Here is a 24,262-nt window from a genome sequence, read left to right as displayed (position 1 = left end):
GTGCGTGTATGTGTGTTTGTGTAATGACCTGCACTGCACTGGTGTGTGTATTCCAGGGTTTCCAGATCTAAGAATGAATTAAATAGTTTTGTTTTTGTGTTCCTATATATTCACGTGTCATCCGTTCAGATCGCTGACCTCTTTGTGCCATTACAAATACACTGTCTGTAATGTTGAGTTTCAGTTTATTTCTCGTGTCACTGCTTGTATGTGATATTCAGTCTATTCACATTTTAGACTCAACATACAGAGATTAGGTTAGAAAGAGCCAGAATGTTCCTCTAACCGCTATATTTAAGTTAATGATACGATTTAGTATTAAATATTGAAGATAAAACGTAGCCAAGGTACAGTAATAAGTGTTAAAACACAATGTCCACATATGTAGACACAAATAGAAAATAAGCAACAAAAAAAAAAAAACAGGCATAGAATTAATAACTGGCAAGTTTCTCACTTATTATTTTTGTATTAAAACAGACATAAAAACCTCATTCTCCAGATAACATAACACATATGGCATTGTTTGTTGGCACATAACAATAAGGGGTGAAAGATACAAGATCTCAAGATGCCACAAAAGGTGCGTGACATCATCCACGGTCTGATCTCACACAGCGGCTCCTGGTGACGTCGAGTGAAATCATGGTTGCGTGTCATCACAAAGACTCGTGTGTACGCTGTTTCCCAACGCTACGTTCACACATACAGCTACAAGGCGACAGGAGTTTATTTTTTTTCAACGAGAGCTGCCGTGATTAATTTTACCTGCTGAATTTTATGCACAAACAGCAAAATCTCCCTCATTAACGTTATGTTTTAGTAGCAAGAAGACTGATTTGTCGTTAGTCTATATGCTAGTTGTGTTATTACTATGGCAACGAGTTTCCTGGACGACTTTATAGTACAGTATAGTATAGTAAGCGATGGAGACTTGCAGGGATAAAATCGTTCTGTGTGTGAACGTAGCATTACCCATAATGCCTTCATGTTCCTACAATCACAGCATGTGTCCTACTTAAAATAAACACATTTCCTTTACGTCCACTTTGTATCGCTGCAAAAGTTCCTTGTAACGTGGACAAACTTTATCACAGAGTTCAAAAGTATTAGAAGAATAACAGTTTTTTTTAAAGGTACCATAAAATAACATACTACCACTTTGATCTTGTCTTTGTAAACCTGTAGCTCCACCAGATTCCTGGCTGCTTGTAGTCCACATAAGTAACAGTTGTTTTATTTAAGATAACAAAGCGTCTTCGTGAAACTCGATCTTTTCCAGGACTGTTTGGACGTTGCTGTAATAAACACTCCTCCTCCATTTAATCCTCCGAGCGTTACAGGATGTCAGACGGCCAATTAGCAGGTGAAAAGTGTGAAGATCAGAGTGGGAAGACAACAGATGCTGGATGGAGAGCAAGTGCGTGTGAGACCTGGCTTTACAGCTCAGACTATGAGCGAATCTCTGCTTAGGAGTGTGTTCTGTTAAAGAGAGAGAGAGAGAAAGAGAGAGAGAGAGAGAGAAAGCAAAAAAACTGTAAATGATTCTTTGTGTGTTCAGGCAATCATGCAAATATTAGTATGAGCAAATTGTGAAAATAGTGCAAGACTTGTGAGTCCGTGATTATCATTATTATTTAAAAACAGTATTAAGTGCAGTATTTAAAAAAAAAAGAAAAAAAGAAAATATGTTAAGCAGCTGAAAACACCGGATAAAAAAAAAATACAGCAAAAAGACAAACAGCAAGTAGAAAAAAGAATATGCAAATCTTTTCACGATCACTAAGTGTGCACTCCATAAGATTTCATTTCAGCATTTAATCTAAATGTTTTGTTATTATGGAATTCAAAAATCACTGACGGATATTTATATTTTATATTTCAGTAGTACACAGTAGATTTAGACGATCGCTTTAAGACTACAACGGAAGGCCGCAATGAAATGTTTACAAAGGTGTTTATATTATTCAGTACTTTTGGTGAAAATGATTATTTCAGCAAATCCAGCTATCAATATCTCACACTGTTCCTTTATTAAATGTAAAATGACTACAGACACACTTCCAGTAGAGACGAAACACAGCTTCATCGGATCCTCTGACAGATTCGTGTAGCAAAAATTAACAATTGTATTATAACAGGCTGTAAATACGCAATTTTGGGTCCCACCCACATGTATGGCTTTTCAACATGATTACTAGATGATGATGATGAAAGTCTCAAAGGGGCGGAACCTAGTAACTAACTGCCAATCGCTGGATAATGAAAATATCGTCATCACAAGACGCAATCAAAGTCAAAGCCTCCCTCAATTCACGTGCGTTAAACATGAGTACATGAGTGTGTAGTTTCACAAATTCAAGCAAACCGACAAACAAACAAACAGCTATATTAAGCATAAGGGTGCAACAATTAGGTTTCTCTTCTACTTTTTTTGTGTATAAGATGCTGAAAAAAAAAAGCCAAAAATTTTGCAGAAAATACAAAACATATCAAACATGTCAATGACCTTTTGTACTGAATTTGCACTTAATTTGCAATTCAGATAAAAAAAGCTAATATTAATTCTATGTTTAAAGCATACATTAATATATAAAAATAAAAAGCTAAATTAATTATACAAAAAAAAATAAAAACAAATCTTTCTATGCATTGGTACGTTTGGAGCATTTATTTTTGTTTTGCTGGTTCACTGTGCGCTCAGATTTCTGCAAATAGTTTAATTCGAGTGAGTTTTTAAATGTTAGCTGTGTTAAAGGGTAAACAATTCTGGGGGGGAAAAAAAACACAAATGCAAGCAAATGCACGCATAACAGCACGTTTCTCTTCCTGTTCTTGTTACCTGTGTACAGGTTTATTTTCTGTTGTCGATTCGAGGTACAAATCGAACCGTGACGGAAAAACCTAGGTCCGAATCAAACTGCGAATTCTGTTCATCAAAAAATGTCTATAAGAGATAAACATGAAATAGTTGAAGATGACAGTTCTGAGGAAATCTTATAGAGTGCAAACCCATTTGTTATGTGTTTTGATTGTTCTGATTATATAGGAGATTTCCTCCCTTTTTTTTTCTTCAAGTTTCCCTGAAGAGTTTTCAAACACTCTAATGGATTCATGTATCCACTGGGTCTACATGTAACTCACCACTTTCCGCGGCCTACTCAGTTCCTCTTTATTCTCCTGTTCTTTTCTGGAGCGTGTGGAAGTCAAGGGTTGGTGAGAGTTCACAGCTCCACGGAAACGCTCTGGTTCCCTTTCTGCGTACGGGGGCAACGACTCGTCCTCCTCTGTTGGTCTGTTGCTAGCTGATCTGTTGCTAGGTGAGTGACTGTGGCAGCTCTTTTGAGAACTATTCTTCGAGGGCCTATCTGATTCTTCCTCATTCCGGCCACCTTTCGAAGACAAGCTCCTCCCGGCTTTTGCTTTGCGTTCCAATAAGCTATTGAGGAGGGCGTCATCATAGTCCTGTCTGCTCTCGACTTCCTGCCTTCTCAAATCCCATGCGTTACGATCACGCCGAAGATTGCCGTCTCCTGTATCTCGTCTCTTTGAGTTGCCCAGTACAGGAGGAGGACTTGGAGGACGAGGTCTGTCTTGAAAATCTTTAGGAGAATAACGTTTAGAGTTATAGTATGGATAACGGTCATGCACCAGCTCCTGTTCTCTCCGCCGGTCGTGCTCGTGTTCGCGCTGCCTTTGTTTTGAACATGTCAAGTGACCATCTTCTTCGTCACTAAAGTCATCGTGGCGCCGTCGCTGCACGTAGCTCATGGCAAACTCCTCAAGCTCGTCCAGAGAGCCTGTGCGTCCTTTCATTTGGAAAGCCTTCCTCTGCAGGTGCTCAGAACGAGGGTTCCACCTGGGGAAACAGCACAATAACCTCTCAGCTATCCAAGTTACTCTAAAGCAATCCAAATTAAAGCTATTAAGCCAAAACACAAGCAACTCAAATATACTACAGGACAGAAACCCAAACACAAAGAAATGTAAAAGGTAGACTATATGATTCATTCATGTTTAGTATTCAGGCAGGCTGTGGTGGATCCTTTACAGCATTTGGCAGATCCTTTATCAGAAGAGACTTACATTCATCTCATTTATACAACTGAGCAGTTGAGAGATAAGGGCCTTGCTCAGGGGCCCAACAGTGGCAAAATTTAAACACGCAACCTTTCAAACAGAAGGTCAACATCTTAACCACTGAGCTAACAGTTCCTTATACACCCCGGAATAGATGCTACTCATTCACACACTCATTCATCAAGGGTTTGTTCACCTACCTACAAGGTTAATAGGAACTGGGAGAGGACTGGAGAACACAGAGGGAACCCACATGAACATGAGGAGCACCTGATCTCAGGAATAAAACATGGATGGATCTCACACATCACATCCCAAATCTTATTTACCTTGGGTGATCATCCTTCACTCGATGATGAGGAAGTCGAGTAGAAGTTTGTGCGTGCACTGGAGACTTTTCTCTACTCAGTAGGTCTGGAGGGTCATCCATATCAGGAATGGCTGGAAGTGCTTTCTTCTGAACCTTCCGATAAGCCTGGTGGAAATCTGTCTCTGCTTCGTGTAAGGAACTAAGTTCTGACATACTGCAAGCTAGTCAGAAGAGGAACACAACAAAGCGATTTCAAAGACTCTTAATGACCTTTTTAGTGCAAAATGCATTCATTAGTATTCAGTCAGCACAAGCAAAGTTGTATCATGCACTACTGACAGTCATCAACCCACTTTTATGTTCTGTTCAAGTCATATTTGTGTTTATCTGAAAAACGTTAACATTTTTTGAATGATTTGATTAGATATATTACTCTACATGAGATTAGGTTCAAGGTTATAAGTATGAAAGTATTAAATTGTACATAGAGGAACTCAAACTAATTTTCATAGCTGTATTGAAAAGAAAAAAAGAAAAAGAAGATTCACCACCTCGGACATGGTGAAGTAACAAGAGCAGAACATGAGGGTTATATAACTGGTCATTTCTAGCAGAAGGAACAGGTCAAGCAGCCTGCAAAACCACATGCAAAACACTGGAACCAGTTTAAGAGCAATCAGATACTGTTCTACAGTCTGCAGCGCGTGCTGTGTCGCTGCGTGAGTGCTAACTTTTAATGATGGTGACTGCATCGGAAGACTATTGAAGCACAGAGAAGCAAACATGCGAACTATGGAGAACAAAGTCTTGCTGAAAAAGCAAAGTGCAGCCTTGTATCAAGAGGATTTTACGATCATAGTACTTCTGAGTAGCACCCATGGCTTACTGTCATGACTGCTGAGGGTCTTAGAAGGGTTGAAATGCGCCAGCTCTCTCTCCACATACTGCAGCACTTTCAGTGAATTCTGATCCGGCGTGGGCTGGAGACGATACCCACTGTGCACTACAGAGGACACGGTGTGTAAACGTGCATGCAGGACTACGTACATGAGAGACTAAAACACTGTAATAGATACATTCACCGTCCACTGTAATAGGAACAGCTGTACGATCATTATCTGAATAGCATATTGTCGCTGTCAGGCGGAATCCTCGTATCTCCAAAACCGTTATTTTTCAGGAAATTAAAAAAACGCCGTACCTTATCTGCAGTACACAGGGTTTAGTCCGCGTTGCAGTGGATTGTCTTGCACTAAATTCCTGTCCTCAGACGAGCACCAGAACTAGCGGGGGTCAAGATTGTTTTTTCTTTGAGCCCAGTGTTTTGAAGACATTTACCTCAGAAGACGTGTTGATTCGTTGCGACTCTTCTTGAGGAGAAATATGACGCGAAGCTCTCCCGCGGAGTGAGGAAGAGGTGGACAGTTGAAGTGTCCAATGGAGTTATGAGATTTGCGCACAAGCTATTTTCAAGACTTTAGATTGGTTAATAACTTGTAAAAAATAACAGACCCACGTGGGGACTGACCAATAGCATCGATATGTGAAAAAATATGAAATTGACCAAATTTGGACATACGAGGTTTCCGCCCGACAGCGACGATATACAACATAATGCAGCTACTGTACATGTCCAGCGCTTTAGTTATTCTTCACATCAAACATCAAACAGTGAAAAATGTGATTGAGTGACTTTAACTGCTGACATGGTTGCTGGTGATGGAGAGATGGACTGGTGATGGACTGGTTTGAGTATTTCAGAAACTGCTGATTTTTGCTTTTCACACCAATCTGTGTAAATTCTCAAAACAAATTCTGAAATATGCAAACCGGCAAGATCACAGAGATCACACTTTTCTTTTCTTTCTTCTACCTGAAGCTCATCTTGACCTGTTTCTGCCTGCCTCTTGATCGGCTGATAATCGACTAAAGTGACCGTTCATTTGAAAAAGAGAGCTGGCGACATGAGTGACAGCAAAAGTTGTCCAGTGGATGCAACAGAGTTTATAAAAGTTAACCTTCATGCAAATATGGAGTAACACGGTGCATTGAATACACACAAAGAGCACACACTCAGGGCTGTCAAGTGCCACGCATTGAGAGCGACAGTCACTCATTTCGGTCTTTTGTCACACTCTCCCGCCACACATCGTATTTCTCACGCAGAAAAACGTACTATTTCTCATATATTTAATAAGCCTCAGCGCCCAAAATGTATCTGTCCACACCGCTGTCTCTATGGAAGCGGGCAGGAATCAAGCGCGTCTCCCCTGGAGTTCTTAGTCGAGCCTGACACTTATCAGCCAATCAAAAATAGAGGCTACACAATAGCCAATCAGAAAACAGCACTATCTGTGTAATATTTAACGCAACAACCAATAAAAAAAACATTAATTAGCGAGGGGTATTTTCGATGGTCGGTTTGAACAAAATCTCAACATGAAACATCTTGTCTCTGGACGGGACATTGTCCTCAATCATGACCCTAAAAATGTCTGGGCTTGAGTCGAACTGTTTTAAATGGGAGCAACATTACAAATGATAAAGGAGTCCAAAAAGGCAACAAACACTTACAATAAACACCAGTCATAATCTCTCTCTCTCCCTCTCACACACACACAAATTAATAAAAGGGAATTGAACAAATACTTTGTATTTGGTTAAAATGTGGTCAGTTATCCTGGTGAAACACCGTTTTTTTATTTTATTTTATTTTTTTTTGGGGGGGGGGGGGGTCATTGGGGGGTTGGAGATGTCACTCTTGTGGCCATTGATTGAATGTATGCTGCGCTTTTTTCCCCAGCTCTGGAAAAATTTCGGCACATGACGGCTTTTGTTCTCTCTGCCTGTCTCTTATCAGGAGCCGTGTTTACACACATATAGCACTGATAACCTCTGAATGATAACATTCACCAAGCAAACATACATGAAAGAGGAATAAACCACTATCGACTATAATACAAGCGAGTCTTATCTGTCCTTTTTACAATACGACATTTTACTACAGATACAATTTATGAAGCTTAAACAAGCATATAATCGCCTCCAATAGAGCACTGTGCTGCATTTCCATTCTCCGGTTTGTATTTTAAATTAGCGTGTCATAAAATCTTGTAGGAGGTTAGCATATCAATAAGAGGATGGCAAAACAATAACAATGTTTCTGGAAATAAAGAAAAAATATTTGTAGAACTTTTTCCAGATTCTCAACGACTCTGTGTAATCAGAATAGCAGCTATGTGTGGAAACATTCATTCATTCATCTTCTACCGCTTATCCGAACTACCTCGGGTCACGGGGAGCCTGTGCCTATCTCAGGCGTCACTGGGCATCAAGGCAGGATACACCCTGGACGGAGTGCCAACCCATCACAGGGCACACACACACATTCTCATTCACTCACACACTACAGACAATTTTCCAGAGATGCCAATCAACCTACCATGCATGTCTTTGGACCAGGGGAAGGAAACCGGAGTACCCGGAGGAAACCCCCGAGGCACGGGGAGTACATGCAAACTCCACACACACAATGCGGAGGCGGGAATCGAACCCCCAACCCTGGAGGTGTGAAGCTAACCACTAAGCCACCGTACCCCCCTTGTGTGGAAACAGTGTATGGAAAATTGCATTTTGTCTCTTTTGGATAGAAGGAGTGAAATGTTTACCTGACGGCTGCTGAGATGAAGAGACATTATTATTATCGACGGATGGTGCCATGGACATCTTGGACTCAACGAGAGAGGGAGGAGAGATGGGCACCATCGTGGGCATGCCTTGCATGTAGTATGGAGGGTAGAGTGCTACTGGCATGGAGGGTGTAGTTTTTATGCCTTTCCCAGCTTCATACACTGTGGGTCAAATATATTACGTTAATATATTATGGTACAGAATACAGATAACCGAGATAGAGGCAAAAGAATTGTAAATAAAGTAGAATATAATACACCCAATATATCTCAATAATTAGCAGCTGGTGTGGTCTCATCTTTGCTGTTATAATGACTTCCACTCTTCTACTGCTTCTATAGACAACTGATTAAACACTAATTAAATAAAACACTATTCAATGTATCATATTACTTGACTGATATGTTACATACATGGCTTCGATAAGATAAGATAAGATAAGAAAAGATAAGACTATCTTTGCTTTCACATGATATAACGTGATATTGCACGTGTTATGATGTCACAAAGCGATCGTGTGTGTCTGTGAGCTTGTGTATGCGGAAAGATGGAAGTGCTTTCTTGTATGTGTGTGTGAACTGGCTTCACAGTTCTCAGAAGAAGAACTTGCATACCGTCAACCTTCATCCTCCCCGGATGCTATGGCTGTCATGTGATCTAGTTAGTGGGTGGAACTAACTTTGACTAGTAAAATTAGATGCAAATAATAACAAAGGAAAGAAACCTGTCTTGCTTATGTCTGAGTGAACGGATGTGAGGTACTCACAGTGGCGAGGACAACAGCAGGTTTCAGGGCAACAGCAGCATCGCACGTAGCAGCAGCAGGAGTGAGGACAGCACTGACACCAGCACACACCGGCCAGGATGAAGAACAAGACACCACCGAGGACTACAACCACCACAAACACCCACTCTGCAACAAAGAGCACAGTGCTGGGACCATAAACAAAAGACTAAAATCATGAATACATTGAATACAATCAGAGACAATTTGATTGCTCACAAGCAATCGAATAAAATGGCTGACATAAACATAACACAACGCCCTCCAGGTTATCATCACATCAGATCCAGAACTCAAGCTCTATAAATGGTTTTATCAGATGCTTGTTTTTATACACAGTTCTTGGAATTTCATATGATTATGATTATAGCTCTTTGAATTATTTTCACAGATTCTACTTCTTCTAAAAGGTTATACTTTGTGCTGTCGTGAATATGTAATTAACAAATCTGTAACTATTGAATAGAAAATTCACTGGCGGTCATGTAGAGTCATGTAGAATCATAGTGCCTGAAAAAAAAAAAAGAATAGAAGTCTTTATTTTATCACATTTTTTCCATTACAGCGCAGTGAAATTCTTTCTTCACATATCGCAACTTAGGGTTGGGGTCAGAGCACAGAGATATTACAGCAGTGAGGATTAAGGGCCTTGCTCAAGGGCCCAACACTGGCAGATTGGCAGTGCTGGGGCTTGAACACTAATCCTCCAATCAACAACCCAGAACCTTAACCGCTTGAGCCACCACTGCCCTGACAAAAACCCAACACTTATAAGATCTCCCGTAAACATGCAAAACAAAGATCAGCCATAACATTAAACCTATCTGCCTAATATTGTGTAAGATCCCTTTTTGCCTCCAAACAGCTCTGATCCATCAAGACATGGACTCCACAAGACTTCTTAAGGTGTGCTGTGGTATTTGGCACCGAAGCATTCTTTAGTTATGAGATTGGGTCTCCACGTATTGGACTTAGTACATCTCACAGATGCTCGATCAGATTGAGATGTGGGAAATTTAGAGGCCTAAACAACTCCTTAAATCTTTTGTCACGTCCCTGACATTATGTCTGAAAAATGTTTAGTATCTCAAAATTCATTATGCTCCTGAAACAATCCACTGCGGTTAGAGAAACCATTACCATGGTAAGATGTGTATTTGGTTAGCATCAATATTTAGGTAGGTGATATGTGTCAAAGTAACATCCACATGAATGCAGGACCCAAAGCTTTCCAGCAGAATCACACTGCTTGCTTTCTTCTCATGTCTTCACCAGAGTAAAGCTACGCATCAATGTTCTTCACGTCATCTGTCAGTGCTTTTAATGTTATGGTTGATCAGTTTATTTACTTATAGTAAGTAAATAAACTGATCATGAAAAGTGGTGTTAGGATTTGACCGGGGGATAGGAGGTAAATGTGACACAGAAGCCGCTTGGAGTCAGGTGAAGGGTGATTTATTAGTGCACACACGGTGTAAGTAATAAAATAATCCACAAAGAAAAATAAAACTGTACAAATTTTAGCCTATACACAAAATATTTCAGCTAGTTCAGCTAAATCACTTGACCTGAACCACCTCAGTAAGGCCATAGCATTTACATGGTACACCGTCTACAAACACCAACTCCTACAATAACCCACACAGACTGACTGTGTGGGAGCCATTTTATTCTCTTAGTCCCGCCCCTGGATCTAACCATTTTAAAATTGGTAGGGGGTTCTCTCCTCTAACTATAGGAATATGGGCAACAATCATTGGCAACAACCAGGGGCGATTCTAGAATTTTCATTCTGGGGGGCTCAGTCCCCAGGGTAGGGTTGTATACTACTAACCTTATTGCAATCCACTATTCCATTTTATTCCCTGTATTTCACTGTAAAAAAAATCACAAATACCTTTAATCTTACTCTAATATATGTATCATGATACACTAATGATTCATATATATATATATATATATATATATATATATATATATATATATATATATATATATATATAATTAAAATTATGTTTAACAATACAAAACAAAATAACTCCACATGATGTTTCTCTCTCTGTGTCATTTAGTGCTTTCAGACAATATAATGATGTGTGTCTTTAATCATTTCTGTGCATGGCTGCATATTTGTAATGCCGAAATACACAATAATATGTTTTACATTTTAAAAGGTCAATTAAAATAAATCATGGTCGTTTTCTAAAGTATGTTTTCATGGGTGTTAATTGCTTCATTTTTGCTGGAAGAAAAAACAACTATCACACTGTGATAAGGGCTGAAGTTGAACGCAGCGAAGACGCATTGGATGAGAAACCGAACTGTGTATTGGTCCAGTAAACTGCAATTACAAGAACTGCACCGATGCAGATGTCATATCATAGCAATCCATCAATAAAAGCACACACACCTTGTACTCTCTGATGTTCGCTCTGCTCGGCATCCCTGCGGATTGAAAAACGTGCTGAATCCACGTAGACTCAGTTCAGGGGAGGAGCCGAAACATGACGCAGCTTGTCGCCGCTTCAAATGCGTTTTTAAATGCGTTAAAAATTATTTTTTAGGGGGGCTGGGCAGAAGTTTGGGGGGGGGGCCTGGCAACAACATATACAAAAATGGCTGCTCAGCATGTTAAGTGTATAAAAGTCCAGGTTGAATGGAAGCTGGTGAGTGTTTGCAATCTTTGTGTGTTTATGTGTGTATATGTGATGATAGTAGTGATAGATGAAAACTTGTGTCTGTGGTTATTTCAAGTCACAGTGCCTTAAACTCATCTTACACTGTGACAAGTGGTATTATCAATTACACCCACAAACACAAATCTGGATAAGCTGAAAGATCTAAAAAAAAATGGAAACTCCTATAACACTTTGAACAAACAGTCTGATTATATCAAGGACAAAAACAAACACAAACCTACTAGAGGATTTGACCGTATACAGTGAAGTGGGAATATTACAGGGTATTAAACACCAGTAAGACAAAATTGTGTATAATGGGGTGGTAACTGAGTGTATGTCTATGTTAGAGAACATAAAGTGCTTACTGAAGATAAGCCTCTCTACTAAGCAATATCAGATATGACTAATCAGTGGAAATTCTGTTCATCATCATCATCATACAGCATGACTCATGAGTCAGTCTGGGAATATATGTTCATACTGTTGGGTAGGAACATTGCTGTCGGTCCTTTAGACATCGGGTTAATTAGTTGATAGTCAGACGTTTTCTCCGAATCGTTTTAAGTTCCAGTAAAAGCCATTAAACTCCAGCGCTTCGTGCTGAAGACCATCAGACTCCATAGCATGATAGAAATCAGACAGAAGGATTTCTCCTTGACAAAAAAAAACCATCACAGCAGTACAGGCCAATCGGGACTTTTAGTGAAATACTGGGAATTTTGTGTAAAAAAAATAAATAAAATTATTATAGCGACTGAAAACACTACAAAGAATCGAGGATATCAGCAATATTATGTCCCATCACTGTATCAACAAACATCTCCATATGGATGTCTGAAATGATGCTGTATTTCATCTAATGATTACGAAACAAACATACAATCACTGATTATGAGCCACAGCAGTCATGAAAAAGAAAGTTAGGTGATCAAGGTGACCAACTAAAGCAGGTGGGAGGAAAAGCCATACCTGGCATAATCTCCAGATCTATCTCAGGCAGGAGATCGTCAGCCACACCTGTCTGACCTGGAAGAGAAAGACAAAAAGGAGAGGAGGAAGAGGAGCAGAGGTTAATCAGCCAAAAAGAGGTGCAGAATAAGATCTGAGAAGAGTGCTGGCAGAAATCGGTGGCTGGTGCATGCAGGAGAAAATTAAAGGGGAAGGAAGAATCAGATGACCTACCTGTAGAAGACAGATCTGGCAAATTGTACACCATTATTTTTCTATATATTGGGTTACTGCATGCATGATTGTGTTAAGGAATATCATCTGTAAATCTAAACGTATGTGTCAGGTACAATCAAGTCTGTAAAACTCAGTTTCCCAGAATTCACCATGGCCTATAAACATGGCCGTCCTGGACTACACGTCCCAAAGCACACCAGTTCTGTCTCGGTAGCAGTAACATATTTCTGATTACACTCACTCTCACACACACCACACACATCACACACAAACATGATTCAGATCTTGCTTGACGTTACTGGATCTGTCTGTCTGTCTAATAAAACGCGCTCCACTGCATCCGCTTAGTTTTCAGGCTCCTGCGTTCTGACATGATGCTTCAGCTCAATCAGAGCATAATGAAGATGCACTGACAAAGTAGTAGACACTGACATTGAAGCCTGGTAGTTTCCACCTGTTACAAAAAATTAGTTCGTCAACAATAAATTCAGGACATAAGAAACTCATGTCTTGTTTCCCAGTATATAATAAATTCCCGGGATCACTGTATACTCTTAAAGGGAAAGTCAAAAACATCCTACACTTAAATGGTACAACATTTTAAAATCTAGTCCAGATCAGTCCACATTTTGAAGGAACACAGAAACCTGAATAAACACAGACTTCTAAGATGCATGTCCACATTGTTTTAATAAAACACTGGGTCAAGAGCGATCCTCTTAACAAATCAATGTCCTTAGCCATGTAGCATACAACGCAGTATTATTTGTCATGCCCTTTTAAAATATGATGCTTTAAGCCATTACTATTGTGTTTGTATGGTTTTCAAGTCTTACGCATTTCTTATACTTGTCCAAATTCATTTATACTTACGTAAATGATGAAAATTTAACATCCTGTTTTCCTCCTTGTAGCTCTGGGATTTCTGCAAAGTTTCAAAATGACTTTTCATAACAAAAATTGATGCTGTGGTCTACTCTGCACTCATGAACTATTATTAGCCATAATTATAGTCATCTCATGAGTCCATGACTGCTTCTAGAGGCTGTTACTGTTACTTGGCTCTTAAAGGTGGGGTCTCCGTTGTTTGAGAAAAGTTTCAGAAAACTGCGTTGGGCCGCCAAACAAAACAAAAACAAATCTAACGTGTAGCCAATGAGCAGAAAGGGGCGGGTCTTGTCAATATGGGCAGAGATAGTGTTCAGTGCGCATGTGTGACATTAGCAGAAAGCGGTTTTAACATCGACATGGAGGATAAAAACAAAGAAAGAAAGCGAAGAAAGGCTTACGATAAGGCAAGAAGCAGGACACGTGTTAATATAAGATCAGCTTTCCAGCGCTGGAGAGAACTGAACGTCTTCTGCGTGAAACGGAGATAAACCTTTCACGGTACAACACACAGTACTACAAAAACACATTTGTATTACCATAGTATTACTCATTGAGTTCATTTATTGATAAAAATATACCCTCGGTCAGCTGCCCCAACAGGTTCCGCCATAATACTTGTCTGGGTTATACTTGGGTTATACTTGTCTGGTGTATGTGTGGGGCGGAGCTATCAAAACAGGGGTGGGACCCATTTGGGTTAAGGGCGTGTTTGTTTTGGTGATTTCAAATGTCAACATTGGCTTTCAAACAACGGAGACCCCACCTTTAACTAAAACGGTTATTTTGTGTTAAAATCACAATTTGTTCTGATCACAGTGTATGTATCTCTCAGGTACAGGTACTTTATATACTGCTGATCCAACAAGACAACTAAATAAGACACTGATATAAAACTCCAGCACTGATAATTCGACTACTGTATATGTGAAGAGAATGGAAAACTGTCTGGGGATAATAAACGTGAGGGATTTAAACTTCTAACAACAGTCAAGAGAAAACTAAAGTGAAGCTATAACACATTGTAGTCATGAGCACTACAACTGAAACTACAAATCCAACCAACATCAAACGTATCTACAAAGTCTTACTTCTCGTCTTCTCACCATCTTTGATCTCTGTTGTGTTATTCGGCACAGACTTCTCTGGTGTTCAAAGCAAAACAAAGTTGCTGAACAAAGTTGTAACAGACAGACAGACATGAAAGAGGCTTATATACAGATCTGGGCTTGGACCTCCTGGGCAGTGTGAGTCTATGCTTAGAGCCAGAAAGGCTTAACTCAGCCAGAGCTTGGAATTTGCTCTCTATCCTGAGGTCAGGGACGTAATTCCTTTTAGCTTGACTACACAATGTACAAGAACCTGCTGCTCCTTCATAATCAGGTTTGTTCTTGAGATCTTCTGCCACTCCTTGCGATTGCTTTATGAAACACTAAACAGTTTTTAGACAGGATAAGCGCATACACTGGTGGTAATGAGGATGACATCATTCTCATGCTGACCAGTGGTCATTACTGCATCACGTGATACTTTATCAGCTCATCTGCAGCCTCTCCCAGCAATAATCCAGACGAAGCAATGTGCCTGTGCTGTAAACAAGTCTAGAGCCGGGGACCCGAATCAGGCACAGGGAAACATTTTGTAGCGGATAAACGAAAAATAAGAACATTTTTACTCTCTAGCTCAGAAAAGGGAGAGTTGTCACAGACTTTTCGTTTCACTTGCCCTCATTCACTCATTTTCTACCGCTTATCCGAACTACCTCGGGTCACGGGGAGCCTGTGCCTATCTCAGGCGTCATCGGGCATCAAGGCAGGATACACCCTGGACGGAGTGCCAACACATCGCAGGGCACACACACACACACACTCATTCACTCACGCAATCACACACTACGGACAATTTTCCAGAGATGCCAATCAACCTACCATGCATGTCTTTGGACCGGGGGAGGAAACCGGAGTACCCGGAGGAAACCCCCGAGGCACAGGGAGAACATGCAAACTCCACACACACAAGGTGGAGGCGGGAATCGAACCCCCAACCCTGGAGGTGTGAGGCGAACGTGCTAACCACTAAGACACTGTGCCCCCTGGTCTGATTAGCTAATTTAAATGTAAACAGAGTATTTAAAGATGACTGGATAGAAAAGTATGTGTTTACATTCTACATTACATTCAAAACAGGTTTACAGTCTGTAATGCTAGTTAGATTTAGTTTCAAACAAAACTTATTTATAGTTATGAACTGATCATTAATGGCTAAGCGTTAAAAAAGTAACTGATATCAACATTCAGCCATTTTTCTTGCTTTCCTGGACATTTTTTTTCAAGCAAGGAGACTTTTATGTAGTTGGGCCCCTGGTTTAGAGCAACGTACTCGACATAACCTCACACCCCGCACCCCCCGACCCGTCGGCTATATTTACTCTTCTTCGCTTATCCCTCCTGCTCATTCTCACTCCTTCACTCACGCTCGTACAATAGATCCTCACGTCATCCTCCACTGGTAGACACAGGACGTCCTTCACTCGTTGCCATGGAAGCATGTCTACAAGTGGCTGATGCTCGAGGGTGAGAATGGTTGGCACCCAAACACTGTTCATTGTCTTGAATCTGACATCACATTCAGGCTTTTTTTTTTTTAAAACCACTTTCAGACCTGGTTGTGCAATGGGACTTACATGTGTAGCAGACCTTAACAAATCAAATTCATAAAGCAGATACTTTTGTCAGGAGCCCATTAATCGTCACTTCATCTCCATTCGATACGGTGAATGAGTGGTTTGCAGAATTTTTGCAGAAACTTAACTTCACTTAATTCAGTTGTGTACCTTAGTTGTGACCGAATTGAATTAGCACCTCACTATTCAACCATGCATGCTTTAATCGCCTACATTTAATGTTCCTTATAGTACCGATCATCCACGTGAGATTTCACAGTGTATTTGGGTTACACCAATACTACTTAAATCAATTCCTCTCATTCTTTTTTATTCAATCAAATAATTAAAAAGTTATAATGTTAGCTTCTGTGTAAGGTAATCCAACAGAGGGAAAAACACACACGTCTGGTCCTGAAAGCCTGACTCAATTTATATAAGACGTATATAAGCCTGACTCAATTTATATAAAGACGTATATAAGCCTGACTCAATTTATATAAGACGTATATAAGCCTGACTCAATTTATATAAGACGTATATAAGCCTGACTCAATTTATATAAGACGTATATAAGCCTGACTCAATTTATATAAGACGTATATAAGCCTGACTCAATTTATATAAGACGTATATAAGCCTGACTCAATTTACTGTATATAAGACGTATATAAGCCTGACTCAATTTATATAAGACGTATATAAGCCTGACTCAATTTATATAAGACGTATATAAGCCTGACTCAATTTATATAAGACGTATATAAGCCTGACTCAATTTATATAAGACGTATATAAGCCTGACTCAATTTATATAAGACGTATATAAGCCTGACTCAATTTACTGTATATAAGACGTATATAAGCCTGACTCAATTTACTGTATATAAGACGTATATAAGCCTGACTCAATTTATATAAGACGTATATAAGCCTGACTCAATTTATATAAGACGTATATAAGCCTGACTCAATTTATATAAGACGTATATAAGCCTGACTCAATTTACTGTATATAAGACGTATATAAGCCTGACTCAATTTACTGTATATAAGACGTATATAAGCCTGACTCAATTTATATAAGACGTAAAACAATAAAATATATTATATGTTTATACTGACTGAAAAGGTCTACCAGAATGGATAGAGGATTAAATTAAGTTTAGTATAAGCAATGTACTTAATGCACTGTGCAAATTCACTCATATAGAATAATCATATTTTTAAGGATAACAGAGAAATCCAGAGTGGAAATGATGTCACTGAGAGCTGTCAATGAGACACTTAGAAACAAAGAGACCTTCTACAGAACGCTTTTTATATTTTTCTAAAATATTTTATATATATTTTTACCTAATTTTTACCACAACTTTTGTGTTTTATTTAATTATGTAAATAATTTTGCAATTTTCCTCCCGCCTTAATACTGCGGTCTATATTCGTCACCTATTATTTCATTTCCAGGTAGCAACATTAGGTAATGTGGGAAAGTTGAATACTTATAACACACTGTTACAGCTCTTCAGGCTGAAAACGCACCAGAAAAGTTAATTTCACATCAAACCAGCCGGTTATAGGGTGCAGCCGTAAATCATGCTGTACAAGACGGTATGCGGAGTCTTTTAACGCCTAGCAAAGCGGTTTCCCAGTGAGCTCTTTGTGAAGCTGCTCCCATAATTCACTGGGGCTGTAAAAGGCAAAAGTGGATGGCGTCTCTCCTCCTGCCTAAAGTTGTTGTGTAATGGGAATTACAATCTGAAACTGTGCGAGAGGAGAGACAGGCTCATATTGTTCCGATGTAAAAATTGTGATGAACATGGAGAATGATCATCAACTAAAAACTATGAACATTTAGTGAAGACAAAGTGACGAATCAGTAATGTTCTAGCTTTATTTTTGTCTTATTCTTAGCAGTTAAGGAAGAGGAAATTGTTCTCAAAGCATGACCTAACATCCTAAGCAGATAGCTGAAATTTTCTACTTCCTTTGTTTTGGTGTATCCAACACACTAGTCTCTGATGGAAGAGTCCCAATCACTATATCTTGTACTGATCGTTATGAAAACAGATTTAGAGCTCTAAATAAAGAAAATGTCTGCTCTGCCAGAGACTGTAAAGAACGTAAATATCTTATATTTATGTCTTATACATATGCAGTACTACATCCACCACAGCTGCAATCCCGAGGACATGCTGGTAGGTTAACAGCCTGTAAATAGTGAATGAGTTTGTCAATGTATGTGTGTGTGTTTGTGTGTATGTGTGTGTGTGCGTGTGTGTGTGTGGGTGTGTGTGGGTGATGCTATATGATAGACTCGTGGTTTATTCAGTGTGTATTACTGCTCGTGCCACCCTTATGACCATGAAAGATGTGTTTTCAAAAAAAAAAATAGACAATTTTTTTTTTTCTAAAAAAAAATAGACATAATGGTTTTCTATCTTTATAAAACTGAATGGGTTTCTATTTCCTGTATATGGCGACTCACCCAGAACCAGCAGTTCCACATGAGCTTCATTCTGGCCTTCCAAGTCATCAGCGATCACCACCTTGCAGAAATAAACTCCACTGTCACCCCATCGCAACTCTCCAATGCGCAGGTCAGCCTCTGGATAAAACAAATGCAAGAGTTACAATCAGAGTTTCCTCAGAGAACCAAACACAATTCAAGGCCATCAATAAAGACCTTTCCTACCAATGTGCCATTAAATAGACTCCTTTTTTATTTTGCATGTAAGTGAATTAAGTTTAGTTAATGGAATATTTGTAGGTTCTTCCAGTGAACAAAAAGTGAAACAGCACACGGTGTGTATTGTATGTGTTATAATTGGGAGATCTGCTCTATGGCTCAGGAACAGGAACAGAGAAAAGTTGGAGCGTGTGGTAATGGGAGAGAGGACGAGCAGGAGGAGGAGCAGGAGGAGGAGCAGGAGGAGTCTGGAATGTCTCAGTTATCAGTTAAAATGCATGCGGTGCAGGGGGGCATCTCAGATCCTCGCTCTTATTAAGTAAACAGGCCTATTTCAGGAAAAGGAAACATTCAGCATTACAATGGAAGCCTTTTCCTGTAGGGAATTTAACTGTGACCTGGCTGCTAGTCTCAGACTCGAATGCTAGGTTTACATGCTATGGAATATCTGAAATTGTATCGTATTAAATCATTAAGGATTTATAACTAAATTATAATAGCAAGTAAAACTAGGTTATTTCTCAGGAAAAGAAGTCTCTGAAAGCTTCTTAGTAGAAACTTAATTTCATAGATATCTTTGGATGTTACTGCGTCCTTAAAGTAAATATAAGGCAAATTACATATTTACATGTTTTTATGGATAGATGTTAATATTATATTAAACACATCCTGAGCTAAATGTTACAATCTGAGTGCTTTTGGTTAAAAACATTTCTCAGCTGTTTCTGAGTCTGCATTCAGGTTTAGTCTCATGTATAAAGAGATTCTAAAAATATGCCTTGATTATACATTGGATTTAAGCAACAAGAAAGGGCTGTGTTTGTAGCTACCAGGCTAATAATTAGCTAAGTAACAGGTCAAAGCAGTTGCATCATGTCCATGCATTCACAATATTCACCTGCTAATATCTACTAATCCTTTTTATATTCACATTTCTGGTATTTAGCAGACACTCTTATACAGAGTGACTTTTTATTTTATTCAACAGAGCAACTGAGGGTTAAGAGCATCAGTAGAAGCTTGGTGGACCTGGGATTTGAACTCATGACCTTCTAATCAGTAGTCCAACGCATTAACCACTAGGCTACCACGTCCAACATTTTCTTTGCTGACCAAAGTCATTTCGAGCCAGCCGATCATTTCCTGATCCAGGAAACAGATACAAATTCAGGTAGCAAGAATGCAATTTACTCATAAATTAAAGGTTCCAGGATCCAAACATGTCCAGTAATGTGGGTTTGTCCAAATGCTGTTCTAAGCAGTGAAACTGCACCAGCTTGGCGAGTTTGAGCATAACTGCGAGTTCACCAGAGGAACCGCTGCCCATAAATTTCTTCAGTAGAAACAGACACAACTGAGAGAGCAGTGAAGCTTTGGGAAGTGAAGCTTTTGCTAAGCAAACATAAACAGTTCTACAATGAAAGAATAAGATTTAATGCCAGATGAATCAAGCTGTAGAGTTAAGAATGCTAATTACACTTAAAACATTGCCTGATGCCTCACTCGGTGAACTTCAACATGCTCTACACACTACTGAAGTGCTGCAGACTACCAAACATGATTTGACTGCTGAAAATCATAGAAAAATAGATAAATCAGCATGAGGATGCATATTTGTTTGGGTCTTAGTCATGTCTATCAATTAATAAAGCTCCCTTGCTCAAGCACTCAGGCAATCTTGCCTAATAACACGACTGTCATTGGAAAGCAGAGATTGACAATTACATAAAGATACATCTGTGAGCTCAGATGTGCCTAGATGTTTAATAGCTAGCTTGTCCGCAAAAAAAAAAAAATCCCATGTTAAACCATGTCACTTCCTGCTGCGAGTTGTTTGAAAACACCAAAGTCATCTAACCTGGCTAAAATAACTAAATACACCTTTTAGCCAGAGATCTATATGAAGCTTTTTGATAATGATTGTCTGAACCACAAACACATCTTAAAAATTCCAGCCTCCCCTACGCTCACCCTCCAGCCACCCCTACGCCCACCCTCCAGCCACCCCTACACCCACCCTCCAGCCACCCCTATGCTCACCCTCCAGCCACCCCTACACACAAATGGTGACTCACAGCCAAAAACCTTTTGACACGGTAGAGCACACAGTCACAGTACATATTGTACAGTACTCAACACTACAAGCAAGTACAATAAACTGCACTGAACTGTAACTACAGCACGAGGCATAGATCTGTTCAGCAACAAATTTACTCATAGTGACTGAATGGTTGCTATTTCGCATGACCTCATTTCAGTAGAAACACTAGCTTCCTTTCACTTCTATTCAGATTAGCATTGTTTAAACAAAAAGACCAAAAAAACAACAACAAAAAAAAGAATGACAGCCATATAAAATAAAACAAACTTTACACTTGTGCAACAATTTGGAATCCAAATATTTTTACACCGAAGTGTTTCTATTTACGTAACTATTGATTTGCACCAGCTCTTCTAAACTGTCTGGGGAAAAACGGCAGATAGCTTAGAATGTTTTTCATTCTTTGTGTTGCTTTGGTTTACATCACCCACATAATGACTTTACTAACAGCTCTCTAGAACAAACAGGAAAGTAAATGAAAAAAATAAGTGCTTGCTTTATGCTGCTTATAATAACACTAATTAAAAAGCTTCAGGTGAAAAGAATAGCACATTACTGTTGATAATGGAGATGTCTCGGTCTTTGTAGTAATCAGCAATGGTGAGAGAGGATCCCTGTCCAGAGGCAACAACCCGAACCGTCCGGCTGGTGTCGCTGCAGTCCAGATGGGAGGTGGCCCCCAGTTCAGACCCCCGGACCCCAAGAGACTCTGGAAAGCTGAATGCGTCACGCGTACGGTCATGGCAGTATGACTTGTACCACCACTGCACCACTGGTGTATGAGTAGAGGTGCTTGTGTACTGACATGGCAGAACCACCGACTGGAAAAGCATTGCGAAACGGCGCCCGTCGCGCACGCTCACCTGTACCGCCTCACACCATGGCAGAGCTGTGGAACAAAGAAAGAGAGGATTATGCAGTATGAAGTGTGTAATCTTACCTTTTTGTGTCAGTTACCTCAAGTACACTTAAGTAAGCAGAACCTTAAAAAAAAGTAAACCTCTCCTTCAAAATCTTTCCTTATGAACTAGTGGAGTTACAGTATGTGTACGTGTTGCTCTGTGTACGTGGGTCTTGTTTAAGATTGATGCCACAAGGTAGGAAACACACAACTATGTACTGTATGAAACATCATTAGCATTTTCTTTCCAAGTAAACCAATGTGTGATCCACTGTCCACAAAACAAGCTCCATGGTTACCCAAAGTTGGAGTGGAGGAACGCGAGTGTCCTGAGTAATTGAATCAACACCTTTCCTGATTGATGAACTAGAACACTGACTGCTCCCCAGAGCTCCTCACCTCACCTCCTCACCAGTGCCTGACCACACTAATGTTCATGCATGATCTAGAATGATCACAAACCCCCACAACCATGTTCCAAAACCAAGTGCAAAAAAAACAGAGCGCAAGCCAAAGGGTGAAAAAAAGACGTGATAAAAAAAAAGAAATGAATCACGACACATCTTAAGAGGAAACTGAGGCAGAAAACAAGAAAGGCTTTTAAAGGAAATATAAGCGATACGTAGGAAGGCATGTTGCAGATGGCTGAGACAGCAAAAGCATGTGATGACAGTAATGGAGGAGGCCAGAATGTGAAAGAGGAGAAAAAGAAAAACACTGTGCACCACAGAACATTTGAGATCCAGGACAGGGAGAGTCAGTTGAAGAAACAACAGCACAGGATGGCGGTAGGTAAGAACACAATGGTACAGGAGATACATAAAAAAACTGTGTACGTAGAGACAGAAATGCAGAAGAGGAGAAAAAGTAAATAAGCTGATGCGGCTTCCACCCTCTTACTCACCCTGTCTGATTAAACGCACAATTACAGCACTGCTGAGAAGTAGTTATTACCATCTACCTAGTCACACTGAAAAACAGCCTCTTACAGCTGAATGTGTGGTAAGGTTAAAGGTTGCTGATTTCTCAAGAGGTTCCTGGGACCTTAAAATAAATCTCGAAATCTAACGGACAGAAGAAGGCGCTGTACTGTAAACAGCCCACAGTGACAGACTCACACCCCTCTGAGCTTCTGTGTATAACAATAATAATCCTTATCACATTGCGGTAGGAGGTATTTAGGAAAACATACACGCCTTAAAACATCTGGAGCTGAAAGTCTAGACCATGTGAGGATGAGCAATGACGAACGGAGTTAAATATTTCCAGATATACACAGAGTGTGTGAGATACACCTGGCCTACGCAGGGAGCTACAATGGTATACGTGATTTGTGAAGCCGTGGTTAAAACTTCTATGAGATTTTTACGTTTGTTTGTGGATGGAAAGACTTTGTGATGCGATAAAATGTCTTCAACTAACGACATTATGGGAACCGAACTGTAAACAATGGAAGTCTGTGGCAAGTCAGTGCTTTACGCTGACAAACAACTCGATGTTACCATGAGACAGACGTGAGAGTCTTTCAAAGCTGCTGTAATGTAATTTTATCCAACATCTCATCACAGGAACAATACAGTAAAAAAGTCAGTGCAGTTTTTTTTAACACCTTCCTGAGGTTTTGTCATATCAGGAGGAAACAGACTTTGCTGGTGATTATTTTGCTAGTGAATTCGTTGAATAAAATGAAGGCTGAATTAAAAATCTACAGCTTCATTTATAAACACCTGAAACCTGTTCTATTAAAAGGGCATATTTTTAATACATTTTTACACCAAGTACGTTTGGCTTTAGCAGTAGGGCTGAGTGATATATTAAAAATATCACGTCACAACTCTTGAAGGCATTTTTATTATACACGATGCACATTTTGATTTAATAAAAAAATAAATAAATAAAAGCAATACTGTAGGGTTGCATTAAAAATTGTACTATAAATAATACAAATTTTGTTTATTATTGATAAAAAAAATTATAAGAATGTTTTTTTTAATGTAAAATGTCATTTCTTTCTTATTTTACAATTTTATACAAGATTATATATTAATTACCATTTTTTTAATAAAAATAAAAAGATTGTGACATTTATCATCATATCACTGATATTACATTGTCATATTGTCCAGCAGGTTTTCTGTTTATTTCTCAGAAGAGGTAATGTGTTGAAATTATATAACGTGTAAGACACAGTTTTTATCGTCTCCGATCAGCTGTTCTGGCGTCATAAAGAACGTACTGTAACTTATCTCTTGATTTTGCGATCTGGAAATCATTATGTTGTGATCAGCTGA

The 24,262-nt window shown here is 39.4% G+C and overlaps 1 protein-coding gene across 2 annotated transcripts in view; it reads right to left on the bottom strand.

Moving 5' to 3' along the window:
• Positions 1-168: 168 nt before the first annotated feature.
• Positions 169-24,262, bottom strand: part of LOC132839621 (immunoglobulin-like domain-containing receptor 2) — a 26,914-nt gene continuing 2,820 nt past the window's right edge. Inside the window, exons 2-10 of one of the 2 annotated variants that reach the window (XM_060860693.1) lie at positions 21,627-21,959; positions 18,769-18,888; positions 12,515-12,571; positions 8,847-8,993; positions 8,059-8,241; positions 5,277-5,393; positions 4,410-4,611; positions 3,145-3,859; positions 169-1,482 (exon numbers count right to left, since the gene is read on the bottom strand). In XM_060860693.1, coding sequence (XP_060716676.1) covers positions 1,447-1,482; positions 3,145-3,859; positions 4,410-4,611; positions 5,277-5,393; positions 8,059-8,241; positions 8,847-8,993; positions 12,515-12,571; positions 18,769-18,888; positions 21,627-21,959 — 1,910 coding nt within the window. In that variant the 3' untranslated portion in view covers positions 169-1,446. The remainder of the gene's footprint in view (positions 1,483-3,144; positions 3,860-4,409; positions 4,612-5,276; positions 5,394-8,058; positions 8,242-8,846; positions 8,994-12,514; positions 12,572-18,768; positions 18,889-21,626; positions 21,960-24,262) is intronic. The other variant, XM_060860694.1, reaches the window with a different exon arrangement.

The sequence above is a fragment of the Tachysurus vachellii genome, chromosome 24, assembly GCF_030014155.1.
Source record: "Tachysurus vachellii isolate PV-2020 chromosome 24, HZAU_Pvac_v1, whole genome shotgun sequence".
In the NCBI taxonomy this organism is placed as follows: Eukaryota; Metazoa; Chordata; class Actinopteri; order Siluriformes; family Bagridae; genus Tachysurus; species Tachysurus vachellii.
This window is presented reverse-complemented; position numbering and strand designations above follow the sequence as displayed.